This window comes from Brassica napus, chromosome C3 (assembly GCF_020379485.1).
Source record: "Brassica napus cultivar Da-Ae chromosome C3, Da-Ae, whole genome shotgun sequence".
NCBI lineage: Eukaryota > Viridiplantae > Streptophyta > Magnoliopsida > Brassicales > Brassicaceae > Brassica > Brassica napus.
The window spans coordinates 14,053,635-14,070,427 of NC_063446.1; the positions used below are offsets into that span (position 1 = coordinate 14,053,635).

The 16,793-nt window shown below is 36.6% G+C and overlaps 2 protein-coding genes across 2 annotated transcripts; one reads left to right on the forward strand and one right to left on the reverse strand.

The window, feature by feature from the left end:
- Positions 1-5,139: 5,139 nt before the first annotated feature.
- On the forward strand, positions 5,140-6,106 carry LOC125584309 (probable desiccation-related protein LEA14). Its single transcript, XM_048752628.1, has 2 exons — positions 5,140-5,461; positions 5,743-6,106. The coding sequence occupies exons 1-2, from the start codon at positions 5,256-5,258 to the stop codon at positions 5,990-5,992; spliced, it is 456 nt and encodes a 151-aa protein (XP_048608585.1). The 5' UTR covers positions 5,140-5,255; the 3' UTR covers positions 5,993-6,106.
- LOC106407033 (phosphatidylinositol 4-phosphate 5-kinase 10-like) lies at positions 6,079-8,140 on the reverse strand. The gene is made up of 8 exons (XM_048749400.1): positions 8,042-8,140; positions 7,745-7,945; positions 7,545-7,655; positions 7,132-7,402; positions 6,985-7,032; positions 6,807-6,899; positions 6,572-6,707; positions 6,079-6,480 (listed from the first exon to the last, which is right to left on the reverse strand). Exons 1-8 carry the CDS (start codon positions 8,138-8,140, stop codon positions 6,171-6,173), a joined length of 1,269 nt encoding a protein of 422 aa, XP_048605357.1. The 3' UTR covers positions 6,079-6,170.
- Positions 8,141-16,793: the final 8,653 nt, after the last annotated feature.

Here is a 16,793-nt window from a genome sequence, read left to right on the forward strand (position 1 = left end):
TCTTTTGTTAAGTGTTCGCTGAGACGATTATACCACATTCGTCCAGATTGTTTTAACCCATATAATGATCTTTGCAATTTTATTGCACATAACTCTTTAGGTTTGGAACATAACGTTTCAGGCATTTTAAATCCATCTGGGATTCTCATATAGATATCATTATCTAATGATCCATATAAATATGCCGTAACGACATCCATGAGACGCATTTCTAAATTTTCATTGGCCGCTAGGCTCATCAGGAATCTAAATGTGATTGCGTCCATGACAGGAGAATAAGTTTCCTCATAATCAATTCCTGGCCTTTGAGAGAAACCTTGGGCTACGAGACGAGCTTTGTATCTTGTAATCTCGTTTTTCTCATTTCTTTTTCGGACAAACACCCATTTGTACCCAACAGGTTTTACATCTTTGGGTGTGAGCACAATAGGTCCGAATACATTTCGTTTGTTAAGCGAATATAATTCGACTTGAATCGCATCTTTCCATTTTATCCAGTCATGTCTCTTTTGACATTCATATACAGACTTTGGTTCTGGATCTTCGTTTTCTTCATTTATTTCCTTTGCTAAAAGGTATGAGAAAACGTCATCAATATCATCCATCTCATTTCGTTTCCATATCTTTCCATTATGGATGTAATTGATAGAAATCTCATGATTTCCTTCAGATTCAAGATGCTTTATATTGTCATTAGATTCACAATTTTCTTCGTCCAAAATATTTTCTGTTATTTTGGGAGTATCATGCTTTTCACATTCCTTACGTTTTCTAGGAAGTTTATCCTTTGAACCAATAGGTCTACCGCGCTTTAAACTTGTTCCTGATTCACGTGTATCAACTGCCGTTCCACCATTTTGTGGTATTTCAATACGAGCAGGAGTATTTGCAGCGTGTATATGTGATTTAGTTACCATTTTGGTATCAGCAAATGCATCTGGTAGCTGATTTGCTATATTTTGTAAATGCATGATACGTCGAACTTCTAGTTCTGACTGTTTCGTAGGAGGATCAAGGTGTAATAACGATGGTACACTCCATTTGATCTCTTTTCCTACTTGTTTATTGTCTCCCCCTAGAGTTGGGAATTCTTTCTCATTGAAATGACAATCGGCAAATCGTGCCGTAAACACATCACCAGTTTGTGGTTCTAGGTATCTTATTATTGATGGAGAATCATAGCCAATATATATTCCCAACCGTCTTTGCGGTCCCATCTTTGTACGTTGTGGTGGTGCTATTGGAATATAAACCGCACAACCAAAGATTTTTAGATGAGAGATATTTGGTTCTTTTCCAAATGCTAACTGTAATTGGGAATATCTATGGTATGCACTTGGTCTTATCCGAATTAGTGCTTCTGCATGCAAAATAGCATGTCCCCATACAGAGGTTGGGAGTTTTGATCTCATGATCAATGGCCTTGCAATTAGTTGCAGCCGTTTAATTAATGATTCTGCCAAACCATTTTGTGTATGAACATGAGCAACAGAATGCTCTACTTCAATCCCTGATACCATACAATAATCATTAAAAGCTTGTGATGTGAATTCACCAGCGTTATCTAATCTAACTCTTTTAATTGGATAATCTGAGAACTGTGCTCTTAATTTGATTATCTGAGTTAGAAATCTCGCAAATGCCGTATTTCGAGATGATAACAAACAAACATGTGACCATCTACTCGATGCATCTATTAATACCATAAAGTAGTAGAATGGTCCACACGGTGGATGTATTGGTCCACAAATATCACCTTGGATTCTTTCCAAAAACTTTGGTGATTCTTTGTCAACTTTGGTTGGTGATGGTCTTATGATTAATTTCCCATGAGCACACGCATCACATGTCATTTTATTACTTTGGTATATATCTTGGGTTTTTATTGAATGACCATGTGAGCTTTCAATGATTTTTCGCATCATTGTAGTGCCTGGATGACCAAGGCGATCATGCCATAATGTAACATCTTCTGGATTTCTTTTTATCACAAGATGTGATTCTATAGCATCAATATAAGTGTGATGCAATCCAGAAGGAAGTTCTGGAAATTTTTCCAGTACAAGGCCTTTGCCTGATTTTTCGGAAGTTATATACAAATACTTCTTTCCATTCTCAGTTGCAGACTGAGTGTTATACCCTTGACGGTATATATCTTTGAAACTCAACAAATTTCTCTTAGAATTTGGAGAATATAAGGCATTATCTATGGAAAACTTTGTTCCATTAGGCAACATAAAGTTCGCCTTGCCAATTCCTTCGATCAGGTCTGTAGGACCTGATATTGTGTTTATAGTCATTTTTACTGACTTTAAAGTAGAGAAATATCTCTTATCCTTCAGTATAGTGTGCGTTGTGCCACTATCTGGTATGCAAACTTCTCTACCAATTTGTTTAGTTGTTGTTCCATTTGCTTTCTTATCCATTTCTGTAACACACAGTTAATATTAATAAAGAAAATAAACTTTCATAAGTAAACATATTATTCATCAATAACAAGTACACAATAATTATACATTATATACTTTGAAATACAACAATATTTTGAAAGTGAAATACATAATATTTTATGGCATCACTAGGCATTATTAAGCTTGATCAGTACAAGCACTTCAAATATTTTGATGAGTGGCCTCGTCGAAATCTCCCATAAAGTCAGAGGATTCGAGGTATGTCGATGTTGTACCCACAAGGTGTTCATTAAGATTTACTTCCTTTGCCTTGCCTTTAATAGATTCTTGGTACAATTGGCATAGATGTCGAGGAGTTCGACATACTTGAGACCAGTGTCCCTTCGATCCACATCTGTAACAGACGTTCTCATTTTTATGAGTAGGGTTTTCTTGGGTTTCTTTCCCTTTTACCCGATCAGATCGATTCCATGTGTTGGATCCCCTTCCTCTTGGGTTGTTACTCCTTTCATAGTTGCGGTTAAATCGATAACCACGACCACGACCAAAACCACGATTGTGACCACGGCCACGACCACGCCCACGATAGGAATAATTTCTTTTTTCCGGATTTTTTATATCCGTTGCATTTACCTCAGGAAATGCTTTGGTTCCCGTGGGTCGGGCATTGTGGTTTTTAATGAGGAGTTCATTATTTCTCTCCGCTATTATAAGCGCCACAGCGAGTTCAGAGAACCTCGTATACCCACAATTTCTATATTGTTCTTGTAGAACATAATGATTTTTGTGGAACGTTTGGTAAGTTTTCTCGAGCATTTCTGCTTCCGAGACAGGCTTACCGCAATAATCTAATTGCGCCGCTATTCTCAATATAGCGGAATTGTACGTTTCCACTTTTTCAAAATCTTGAAATCGTAGATTTTTCCACTCATCGAGTGCATGGGGGAGAGTAATTTTCTTTTGGTTATCAAACCTCTCCTTCAGAGCTTTCCAAAGATCTAAGGGATCTTTGGTTCTCGCATAATCATGCGTAAGATTTTCATCTAGATGCCTTCTCAGAAATATCACGGCCTTAGCCTTTTCATGAGAGGTTGATATATTGCCGTCTTTTATTGTTCCGAGTATTTCCTCGGAATCTAGATGGAGCTCCATGTTTGTAACCCATGCCGTGTAGCTTGTCCCAGTTACTTCCAATGCCGGAAACTGAAGTTTCTCGATTTTTGCCATTTGTATTTCTAAAGCATATAAATAAAAATTATTAGAATATTATTAATATTAAAAGAAACTGTTTACATTAATCATGCAAGCAATTACAAGGAGAAGCGATGTAAAGAAAATTAAACCGATATTCATCTTAAATTCACTCAGAGTAAATTCTCCAACGAATAAACCATAAATAGAAACACAAATAAAAATGACACATAAAAACAAAAGTGCGCGAATCATCTTTCTTGAAATGAAAAATCAGAGGAGAGCGATTTGAAATTTTTGAGAGAAGATGAAATGTTTTGGATGATGAAATAGAGTGAAAATGAGTTGTATTTATAGATGAAAATTACTGTTCATGACCGTTGGAGAAAGGGGAAATTTTTGAAAAAAATTATTTGTGACCGTTGGGGTTAAATCGAGTGCACTAAAAATCAGTCTGAAAATATCGTATTAAACAGTCAATCAAATCTATAAAATTTCATAAAAGTAAAAATTATGACAATGAAATATTTATATTATGACAACAAATCATGCGACGGCTCAGCCGATCAATGCAAAATAATAAATAAATTATACGGCGGCTCGGCTGACCAATTAATAATAAACAGAATATAAGGCGGCTCAGCCGACCAATAAATAATAAACAGGATATAAGGCGGCTCGGCCGACCATTAAATTAATTAAATTACTATTAAATAATATAGGCGGTATTCCGGCCATTATAACATGATATAAATAATAGTAGAGGCGGTATACCGACCATTATAACAGGGTATAAAGGATACAAATAAATTTTACCGAATCGCAGAGTGATCGTGCTGATAACGTGTTATAAAAAGAACTGGAATTTATTTGTATCGCAGGAATTTAAATAAGGGCAAAATTTTATACCCGTAGAATTTATAACACTGATAGAGAGTGTTTATTAGAGGGAGAAGAGAAGGTCGAAGTGTATTTACAAACGAACGCAAACGTTCATATATATAGAAGAAAATTTACTGTACAAATAGTACAGCGGGACCCACATCTTTAATTATTTCAAACATTACGGTGGCCGCTTTTGTTTACTTTCGTAACAAAACTATTATAGTTGGGAGAAGTGAGAAGAGTTGTAGTCCAGAGAGAGTGTAGTTAGTTAAAGGGCAAGTAGGACATTGCACAAAGAAGAAGTGCGCCTTCCGCTACAAGTGTCTAATAGTGCAATTTGAAAGACAAAAAGTGTCTTAGAGAGTAATAAATTCTATAAAGAATAGGAACTAAAGTAGTTTAGAAAGCGCAATATGTTAGTTTATTCAACGTATGCCGACTTTATCTATACGTGTATGCAAACAAAATATCTGTTTTATTATGTATTATTTTTATTTTCAGATTTGAAGTCTTTCATGTAAATAAATTATGGTCACGAAAATGATCAGACACAAGACACGTATAACCCACGCTTTCACTCTCACTCGTGAAATACCTCACACGTACACAACACATTACATGTATAATCCATTCACATGGACCGACTTGATAAAATCTCGTAATGCCGTCCATCTATATATATTCCAGAAAGAACTTCCTACTATCATACCAAGTAACATTAACACCGATCGAAACCAAAAAATAAAGTTGTAGCGAGAAAGAATCAACATGGCGAGTTTACTAGATAAAGCAAAAGATTTCGTGGCTGATAAACTCGCCGGGGTTCCTAAACCGGAGGGTTCGGTTACGGACGTCGACCTTAAAGACGTGAACCGTGACTCCGTCGAGTACTTAGCCAAAGTTTCAGTCACCAATCCTTACGGTCACGCGATTCCGATCTGCGAGCTCAATTTCACTATTCACAGCGCTGGCCGGTAAAACCCATCCTTCTCGTTTGATCTTAATATTTCTTCGGTTTCCATTTAGATGTTTTGATTTTTCAGTTTATTATTATAAATGAATTATAAAGGACCCATAATAATAAACTGAAGTGTTTTTAGTTTGAAAATTTGTATTCATATATAGCGTTTTGTATTTGTACGTTGAATAAAACTTGTTACAAAAGTAGAAGTGTTTATAGTTTGAAATACGAGTTCTATTATGTAAACGCTAATAGAAGTGTAATCTAATGATCATTATGATAAAAAACTGATAGGGAAATTGGAAAGGGGAAGATACCGGACCCTGGTTCACTGAAAGCAAAGGACATGACGGTTCTTGATGTTCCGATCGTAGTGTCGTATAGTATACTGTTCAACTTGGCTCGAGACGTTGGTGCGGACTGGGACATTGACTATTTGCTCGAAATAGGTCTCTCCATTGATCTTCCTGTTCTCGGGGATTTTACTATTCCGGTTACCAGCAAGGGCGAAATCAAACTCCCTACTTTTAAAGACTACTTCTGAGTCAACTTTACGCTGTTAAAAACAAAACAAAAACAAATATCGTTTGTACTAGTGATAAAATGTAATAACTAATAAGTGTGGTTTGCCTATAAAATCATTAAATATCTTTTTTAATGTATGTTTTTATTCATACAGTTAATAAATCAAAGTTTAAAACTAATAAATGAAAATTTGGAAGTTAATATGAATGATAAGGATGATCTTCTTCTGGTAAGAAGATCTGAGAGACGAAGCCTTGGAATCGAGAAGAGTATGTCTTGGGATGGACAGCTGAGACTGTCTTAGAGCTGTATTGAATAGACTTGTAACAATGTTCAATGCGTTTCCTCACACCATAGTCTTGGAAGATGTCTATAATCCCAAGATATAAGATTACGTCATACCATTCCTCTTCTTCGCTAATGTTCTTGCCCACAACACTCCCTGATTCTCCTCTCTCGATTCTTCGTGCTCGTCCCGGTATCTTCATCCCGAAGTTTGTGCTTGAGCTGCAACAAACACACAATCATCATAAGCGTACTGTGGTCTAGTATGGTAAAAACTGAACGCAAGAAGAAGATATTATCATGGATTGTTTACCTGTTTTGGAAGATGTCGGTGAATTTTGGTATGGAAGCAATGCTTCCTTGTGAAGAATCAGAAGCTTTGGTTGGTGCTGGACTGGGACTTATGCTTGCTACTGATTCTATCACTGAGTTCTCACTGTCAACTGAATCTGCAATAATGAATACATTGAACATCTCCCCATGTTATATATAGCACGACAGGCTTCTCTCTACAGTTAATTTAGATTAGGGACGGATTTAAAGATCACCTCTGCTCGGAGTGCATGAATACATTGTTGAAGATCTATCTGGAGAGTTTGAGGCTGTCTTCATCAGCTTGGAACTATTGCTGTCAACAGAGCCTTCAAGATTGACAGTTTCATATATTATTTCCTACAGTAATAAAAAAGCAAAAGAAGAATGGTTATGATAGGGGATGATGTTTACCTCGTGATGTGAAGCTGTCGTATACAAGGCTTAATCCATCAACTGAACCTGTGATCAAATAAAACCCGATCATCGACTTAAAAATAAATAAATTAAGATATGAAGTCTCTTTTATCACTTATAGGAAGGGATGCTTAATTCAGCCACCTTGACATGAGCATTTCACTTGTAAACCAAGCATTAAGCTGTAATCCATTATCCCTTCATCTTCCAAAAGTTCACAGTCTAGCTTTGTTTGCCTGCGCGACGACAAATTTGGGTCATAGAAATGAAAATCAAGGTCGGTATCCTTCAAAATGGTTTTATCTCTCACTTTGATCTTTTTGTTAGTTCGGCCTTGTGATGAACCTTTTAGATCATAGACCTTGTTCATAAAAACATCTGATTGCAGTATGTTTGACATGACGACAAAATATATCTGCTTACGGAGGAAAGAAACAGAACAAGTAGAGAAGATTGATTTTAAGCAAATATAGTTCTAAGCCAAAACAAACATCCCCAAATGATTTTAAAATAAATAAATAAAAATTTAAAAACTATTTCTGTTTGATATATGTTACCTTAACACCTCCAATAGGTTTGAGAGAATGAGCTCCATAGTTCTTAGACAACAAGGTTGTCCTGTTTTTATGAATATGTCGGTAGTAGCCAGGCAGCATCTCTAGTATGACCTACATGAGAAATATTTTTCATAACGAAAACGAGATCACTCAGGCCTTTTTTTTAATAAAAAAAAGGAGAGGAAAACAAAGATTTGTACCTTGATTTCGGATTTGCGAAGAATCTTAATGAGAAAGCGGTCATCTTTGGAGAGAAGAAACATATGGCCAACTTTCCCGGAAGAAAGCTTCCTCAATGTCTCATCATTGCAGATGGATTTCATGTATTCAGCATGATTAATATCCTCAAGCTCTTGCACAAGCCTACAAAAGTAAAAAAAGAAAAAGAAAAAACAACAAAACTAAATATCCCTCCCTGCACATGTGAACTTGAAACATACATGAAATTATTACTTGAATCCCAAGGGACAATAGTCCTTCCATTCAAACTCAGTAACGGTTCCTGGTGGAAGATGTTTAATGTGCTTAGAGGAGTAACGAATCCGGTTCTTCTCAGTGGCTTTCACGTCCTTTAGTGTTATCTCCCTTGAAAACATTTCCGTATTAAACTCTCTCTTAAGCCCACATATTTAGTGTGCCCCTAAAGGAACAATCGCCAAATTTTGTCAAATAAAAACTGACCTAAAAAGCCAAAACCCTAGATCTGAAATAATCGAAATTCAACGCAGAAAATAATCCTAGAGATGGCCATTCATGCCAACACACATGTCTAATCCAAATAATTGAAGAATATCTCCAGAGGAGGTGGAACAGATTAATATACCTGTTTTGTTCCAGGAAGAGATTTTTGTTTATGGATTTTTTTGTTTTCTGTTGAAGAGGCGGAGAAATATAACGAAGACTCAGATAGTTTTGGCCGTTGAAGTTCGCCAACACATTCCCCTCTGTTTACATCAAACCAATTCCCGCCTTCTGTTTCATATTATTATCTCTCGACCATTGTTGGACTTTTCAAACCCATGTCCAACTCTTGCGAAAAGCAAAGTCCAATTTGGTTTTGGGCTCCATCCCAAAATACCTCTGAATTGAAGTTGAATATCCTATTATATACTAGATATTATTTATTTGAATTTTTAGTGTAGCACTTTGTTTGGATTCACAACAAACTTCTTCTCAAACCAAGTACTACACAAATTTTTAGTTTCCACCCTTCTAGCTAATCCTTGTAGCACCATTTAGAATATCCACATAATATTTGTATCATCATTAGAAAGAGACTTTGGATATAAGTTTTCAGCACCCTGAATCGTAAAATCATTTTAACAATATATTCTACCACAACCGAACCTTTCAGGATCTTTGACTGGTCTCTGTCACATACCTCTCCTTTCCGCCGAAGGTGAAGCTTCTTACTTGAAGTGTAATATGGTATTTTTGGCAGATTTTCGTTAACCTGGCTCTGATATTAATTGTTGAGCTTTTTCGGTCTATGTCCAACTCTTTCGCATATGATTAGTAAGATATTATTTACTTTGGATCCAAAGGCAAAATCTACATGAATTTAGTTTTGGGCTCATTTCCAGAAGACATTGTACTAATCAGAGGTAGACATCCTATTATATAATAGACATTATTTGTCTAAGGGGTAACCTTATCGGTTGGGTCCTCGAAAAAGAGTTCTAAATCATAAAATATTGTTACTTTAATTGATTTTGTTAACAAACTAATTTTTTGTGTAAATTAAAAATCTGAGCTAATTATATCTTGACAAGTGGAAGTAAGGGTTTAGATAAGTATCTCTAGGCATGAGCATAAAATCTAGAACCCGAAATCCGAACCGAACCGAAAAACCCGATCCGTTATCAGTGCCGGTCCATTTAATCTGTGGGCTATAAGCTCAAAGAAAATTTTGGGCCGGACAATAAGAACATTTAAAAAATATAAAGAATTGTGAAGGGAAGGGAGCTCAAACTCCTTACATTAAGACAATATTTCTACATATCAGCCATTACGCTATAGAGAACCTTTAGAAATAAAAGGACGGTTTAATCTATATATTATTTAGGGCCGGAAGCCCCAGCTTCAAGTGCTTCCTATCAGGGCTGCTACTCTGCCGTTATCGACCTGAAATGTAAAAATATCCTAACGGGTTTTGTAGGGTGGTACAGAAAAATCCGAAGTAAAAAACAAAAATTTTACGTAATTGAGATCTTCGATGAATAAAATAGGATGTCTATTTTTTAACGTAATTTTACGTAAATAAAATTTTTTATTTCGTTATTCTTTATTCTTTTATATATATAAAAATGACATAGAGGTAGCCAATCAACGTAATTGAGATCTTCGATGATTCTTCAACACCCAAAACCTTTCAATCTGTTCTGCTGTTCTTCCTGGAATCCTCCCAGCTATTAAGTCCCACCTTCACAAGCCAACCCAAAAATTAAATCTTAATAATACCGTTTGTTAAAATCATCACATAGTTATAAGTATTCACCCAACAGATAAAATTAAAATTTAACTTAAAAGATGAAATAATCAGAAAACCTTTGGCGAACGAGCTTATACATTCTGCAGATCAATTCATCTTCTTCTTGGGTCATTGCTATTTCTTCCCACTCAAGACTGCTTACTTCTGTTCCACCTCATCAGCCATTTTTAAATAAAGTCAATTTTTATACGGCAACTTTATTTTCGAGATGGCTGGCGAAATATATATAGTATACCTTCAGAAGAAGAGGCAACGCTGGTGGCATAAGCATTGGTCTTTGGATGCTTCGGCTTAGATTGCTTATCCATATGCAATGATTTTCGATCCTACCGTATCAGTTCGAACTTGGTACGGTTGAGAGAGAGAGAGAGAGACCCCGAATCCTATTCTATATTTATAGTGTCAAATTCCAGCTACCGGGTTTGGCCGGTTTTCACATCAAGTTATCATGTATTGTACTTTAATATCCTTCATTCGGATTTAACTAAATTGTTAGTGTACATAAATATAACAAAACAAAGAATCTTAAAATATTATTCTTATTAATTAATTTGCAACTTATGTGTGGCAGTATTATGCCAGTGGTATGAATGTAATGCTTGAGGGGTTTCCGTTGTGAACCAATATGAATCATATTAAACATGTTTCATTACATCAGCAACTTGCCGTGAGTTTATGTTTTATATGCATGGTAAATAATAATTAACTTAGTGTTCGAAGACGCTGTAGCGAAAAAAACCCTTGCAGACTTCTGTTTAAACCAGGATGCTGTACCGGCCCTGGTTTAAATTATTTTAATGAAATCGTTTGGTTGTGAACAAAAAAAAAATTAACCTAATATCAACTAACTGTTTTTACTACGTAGTTTTTTTATGCACACGTGAATATACCTTCCTTTCTTTCAAGCCCTCTAGCTTAAATGAACAAGATTGAGGTACCTAGCGAGAAAATGTTGGGTTCGATCGGGTCTATAACTTGCTGCTGAGTATTAAGAAAATCACTATATACTGGAACTTATTAATCCCAATCAATTAGTATAATATTTTTTTTTTTTGTCGGCTTCCATCTTCTAAGATCAAGTGGTAGTCGAGTCCAAGTCGTTCCGAAGAGACGTTCTGTCCGACTGGGTCTGATCTATATGGAAAAAAGAGTACTGCTAATTCTAGCCTCCTTAGCGAGAGAGTCTGCACGCAAGTTCCTAGTCCTGGGTATGCGGGATATGCTGAAGTCCGAGAAACCGTCCTTGAGAAGACGGAAAGAGACTAGCTCGAAAGCAAAGGCCGGCCAGTCCGCAGGGTTATCTAACATTTCCACCAAGTCGGAACAGTCCGTCTCCATGTGAATTGTGGTGCAATGGAACTCCCGTAAGCAAAACATCGCCCAAATAAGTCCTTCCATCTCGGCGTGGAGGGGTGATAGGCTCTTTCGACATCCTTGTAACCCAACTTTCTCGACTCCCATTTGATCCTTATAAAACCACCCTAAACCACTGACTGTGCCATTATCGATCCATGAGGCATCAATTTGACAGGTTAGGCGTTAGGGGTTCATAGGGGGAGTGGAGCTAACCGTTGGGGCAGATAGGTTCTCCTCTTCCTCCTCGTCCTCAGGTAAATTGGATTTTCTCCAGCATTCTGCTTCAACGGAAGCTAGCTGAAAGGTGTCCAAAGGTTTTGTTGCAACTATCAATAGGAGAGTTGAAAGTTAGTTAGGGTTGAATAAAAAATTAATTCTAGCGTTGTGGATATTCCAATTATTCACATCAGAATGTTATTCTTTGCTTCTTCTTTTTATTTGGTTCAGTTTATTTATTTATTTACAGGACCTTCGGAAAAAGCTGAGCAAAGTACTGAACAAACTATGCAGTTGCAACTAAACGTGACACGTATATTTTTTCATATTTAATTTGCTGGGAACAGGGCATGATTCATGACGCATTCAATCCTTATATATGTAAGTTAAAATATACATATTTTTTCCCGTAAAAATGTTATTATTGGGTCTGCTGCACAGAAACTTTCGAATACACAGAGAGCTCAATAATATATCATATCTTATATATAAAAAATATGTTTGTGCTCTATGCAGAGCCCTCCACCTCATTTTTTTAGCATGGTGTTTTTACTGACACATGGTATCCTTAGATTTCTGATTCGGATGGTGCTGTTGCTTCTACCCCATACAAGTACAACAATTAAATGCCTTAATTTTCCTCTACAAGTCGCACTATTGACGACCTGTAAAAATTATCTCTTTACTTATAAAGTTACAAAAAACCTTATTCCCTAGGTCGGAGACTTTGGGCTGTCAAAGTGGTGCAACACTCTTAAGCACTAGATCTGGGAAAGGAACAGTAAGCCATCTCTGATGCTATAAACCGATAAAACATTCTTGCGGTTCTGTAACGAACCATCATTCATATTTTTTCTATGTGCAGCCACAGTGGGATGGCCCCTGAAGTTCTAAGGATGAGAAGTACATATTAACCCTTGCTTACTCTCTTTCATGTGATACATTGTTCAGTATCTTAGAATTTTGGATTAAAAACTCAATACTTTTGTTGTAACAGGTGCGATGTGTTCAGCTTTGGAGTCATCTTATGGGAGCTAATGACTACTTTAATTCCATGGGACCGTCTAAACTCTATCTAGGTACCTTATCAACTTGTGTTCCTGTGAGATTATAGCACAATCATAAAGATTCTAATCAAGTTTAATATAGGTTGTTGGAGTTGTGGGATTCATGGACCGACCGTTGGACTTGCTTGAAGGATTAAATCCTCGGATCACATCCATAGTAGAAGATTGTTGGCAAACGTAAGACACGATATACGTATTATACACTGTTTCATCAAATATTCCCTCAAATTATTGGTTAGGGTGTCTATAACCTTTTTGTGATACGTTCTTGGAACAGTGATCCAGCAAAACGACCGTCGTTTGAAGAAATAATTAGTAGGATGATGAGCCTGTTCCGCAAAGCGGGGTCGAGTGCACAGGAAGAAGAGGATTGAGAAGGTTAAAATGGTTCATGGTTAGAGGAGATGGTTCACACAAAGCAAAGGACGTCAACAAAAGAAAATCATACTTTTATAAAGTTAATATAATATGGTCAATGTGAGCACTTACCTTATTTTTGCTCGTGCTGTCCTAAATGTTTTATTTTTATTTCTTTGCCAAACTCGCAATGTGAGCACATACTTTTATAAAGTTAATATAATATGGTCAATGTGAGCACATACTTTTATAATGTTAAATATAATATGGCCAATCAGAAAGAAGAGAAGTCTATTTACAATATTCTTCTTCAAATGTCATCAAACACCCATGAAAAAAGGGAGTCTCTCATAATTTTTTTATACCAAGTTCAAGCATAGATAAATACACAAAAAGATGATACAGCCCACAGTAAATTATTAATACATAATAAAAATAAATATTTTACAAAATTCAGTTCAAAATAATAATATAACAAATAAAACCATAAATTTACTCAAAATACTTAATAGAACTTGTGTTTGGTAAAAATATTAGTCAACAAATACCAATTTAGTAAAAACTAGTTTTCGGTCCCGTACGTAGTACGGGAAAAAAATCTTTATTTTTATAAAATTAACATATAATATGAACACATATTAATATTACACTTTGGGTTTAAAGTATACTAACAGTACATATGTTGTCTCTACTATTCTTGGGTAATCTTTTGCCCAAACCTAAATTTGTAGGAATCATAAGATTTAAAGAATACATTTTCTTTCTTCTTACTTTTGTTACGAATTTAATCTCAATTCAGTCTACACAATTAAGAATGCAATTAAGTAAATGCCTAATTGAGACCCAACAATAAATATTGCTAACAATTGTTGGTTGACCAAATTGTCGAAAAAGGAATATCTTTGGTCAATATATTATTATTATTATTATTTTTGAACACAATATCTTTGGTCAATATAAAATACAAAATGTCTATTCCACGCGTGACATGTGGTGAACCTTATCTTTTAATAGGATATAGAGGCGTTAGGGCACCCTCAACGGGCAACATCTAAAAGACAGTTTCTAATCCTAATAATAATAATAATTTTATTCATCCATAATTTTTTAGTCAAATTTTCTTTTAGTTTAAAAAAGCAAACCAGTCAAAAAATGACAAATGGCAAAATGAGTATTAAAGGCGCTTACGGGCCTATTTTTAAAATCGCCTCTTATTTTTCTTTTTGTTTTATCATTATTTTTATATTTTTTTGTTTTAATAACTCCATTATAAGCTTCCCGTTGGACGGGCCCTTAATTGCGCACCGACCCGTCCTTTTAATAACCGTTCACATCTCTTGTCAAGTCTTGTTTTGTGTTTCATATTTTCTCTCCTTTGCCATTTTTAATGTGTTCTCAGTCTTCAAGCCTTGTGTCTCTACTTTGTATTGTTTGGTCAGATCAATGGGAAGGTGAAGCTGGGTGGTGCACAACCTCCTGAGACATTCAAGAGTGCGTTTGAAGCGGCCTCAGCTTGAAACACAAACAGTTAACTCAAGAGTTGTTGAAGTTTTAAGTCTAAGGAGATCGACTGTTTATGTTGTTTTAAGTTAATGACTTCTCAAGAAGAAGTTGGTGTAATAAATTACTAATACAGATTTGTTCTGTTGAATGGTTTGTCTAATAATTTAGAGAAGTTGATTTCAACAATTCTTCTTCTTACTCTTATCTCAGAAGAGCTCATTCTCTCATTAAACAACTGCCAAAAGAAATCATGTTCTAGATAACAAATTGTTGAAGGATTCAAACTATTTTTCATTTCCAGTCACTGGCTTGCTTATAAATGTATATAGATATGAGACTATAAAATTAAGAGACATCACATATTCTCATATTTACTGTTAAAGGCATCTGAATGACATAAAATTATTAAAAACGACTGATCAAAGGACATGGTCAAGTCAAATTAAGAAACGCATAAAAAACAATGAAAATGTCTGCATGTAGCTTATTTAGTCACCCAATAGAGAATCATGTGAGAAGCTTCTCTCTCAGACACGGAAACCAAGGAAGCCGCAACTGCAAAAATGAGCTCGTTCTACCGTTGTTTTTCCGGCACGGTTGGTGCGTTCTCTTCCTAGTTGAAGCTCCTCCTCGTCCTTGTCTCTGGCCAACGATTGTGCTCCTTTCACCGACGTCGAGTTCGTTTGAGTTTTTCCGATGGCTCTGCTCCCGCTACCTCCCTCCGTGCCGATGAACCAGGATCTGGTCTTCTCTCTCGCTCGCCGTCGGTGGATGTTTGCTTCGGTGCTGTTAAATCCTCTTGACCCACGAGATCCTCCAGATCCACCTGACCCACCGGACCCAACGGTTACATCCCAATCAAAGCCACCGTCTTCATCCTCTCTTCGAGATCTTCACCAGACGCCGCCTCACTCCTCCCCACCTATTTCACTTCCCTCCATCTCCACCTCCGGATTTAGGGCATCATGTTTCTTCCACGAGATCTACTACCGTGGGTCAAGAACAGAGACAACTCAGATCTGTCTCACCGAAGGAGGAGCTTTCCTCTCCATCGTACATGTATCTCCTTCGTCAAGCACCACTATGGTTCTGGTATGCTCCGGTGAACGCAATGCCCCATCAGTCGATGGTTCATCTTCCTCTAACGGCGGCCTTAGCTTCCACTCCGACTCTGGTGAAACCCTAATCGGGAGCTCTTTTGTGAAGGATCGCATATCCTTTGAGTCTCCTCTTACTGCATCTTATCGAAACCTTATTTCAATATCCAAGCAGTTAAGGCTTCAACCCGACTATTCCAAATCTCACTGCCTCTTATCCGATGCTTACTCACTCACGCTCAACGGAAACGAGTACGATGACAGTTTGCTCAAGTTTCTTCGGGTTACAATAAGTTGGCCTAGACACGGCAATGTCAAGGTCCGAGCTTCTGACCCGATTAAACCGTATACTTCGTCACCAAACTCCATTGTCCTAAGCTCTTCGAAAGTGAAGCTAGAGTTAGAGATTCATCTAGTCTCTTGGGTAAGTCTTGCAGTTTTTAGAGCTGTTCGTGTGCGTTTCAATGATAAATCCAGGCAATTAAGGCCTTTTGATACTATTGCGGTTGAGATAGACGCTCCTGCATCCCTCTCCACGAGAGGTGGATCTTTTTTGGTGTTCAAGCCAGTATTGAACTCCTCCAAATCCCTTTCACTAGGGTATTTCAACGTCGTCTCAGACTATTTGAAGCTCTTCCGAGCTGTGGTTTCAAGGATTCAAGCGAAGATTTTTTGCCGATCTCTCTACTTTGAGCAAGCCTCTCCTTTAAACACTTCTATCTCATGTGTTATTGCTTTACTGCTTCTTTTTTTGTTCATTGTACCGTCGAAACTACTCCGGTTTGTAATCGTTGAGACCTTTTAGATTTAAATTAATGAAATTTGTGACAAAAAAAAGCTTATTTAGCCACCCCTCTTTCTCTTTTGACTCAACTTCAGAATTTGAACTAAACTTAGAACATAATCATAAAAAACATCTATGGCTTCTCCATTCACTTGTTTGACTTCCTTATCCTCCCCAACAACGTATACCCTCCCTGATTCTTTCAATTTCTCATCCTCCTCCCCAACAACGCACATGTCTGGAATATATAAACTCTCACAACACAAGAAGACTTTCTTCTCATCGTCGAACAAAAAACTTACGGTATTTACCAACCAATCACGTTTCCATTTATCCATTGTGAAGACCTTGTTCCACTCATCAATCTTATTTGTTACC

Bases quoted from the DNA above. Each gene is read 5' to 3' on its own strand.
- LOC125584309 (XM_048752628.1), top strand. From the start codon at position 5,256: ATGGCGAGTTTACTAGATAAAGCAAAAGATTTCGTGGCTGATAAACTC. The intron at 5,462-5,742 runs GTAAAACCCATC...AAAAACTGATAG, and splicing joins ACTATTCACAGCGCTGGCCG to GGAAATTGGAAAGGGGAAGA.
- LOC106407033 (XM_048749400.1), bottom strand. From the start codon at position 8,140: ATGTTTTCAAGGGAGATAACACTAAAGGACGTGAAAGCCACTGAGAAG. The intron at 7,403-7,544 runs GTAACATATATC...CTCCGTAAGCAG, and splicing joins AACCTATTGGAGGTGTTAAG to ATATATTTTGTCGTCATGTC. The intron at 6,708-6,806 runs GTGATCTTTAAA...TCATTATTGCAG, and splicing joins TTCATGCACTCCGAGCAGAG to ATTCAGTTGACAGTGAGAAC.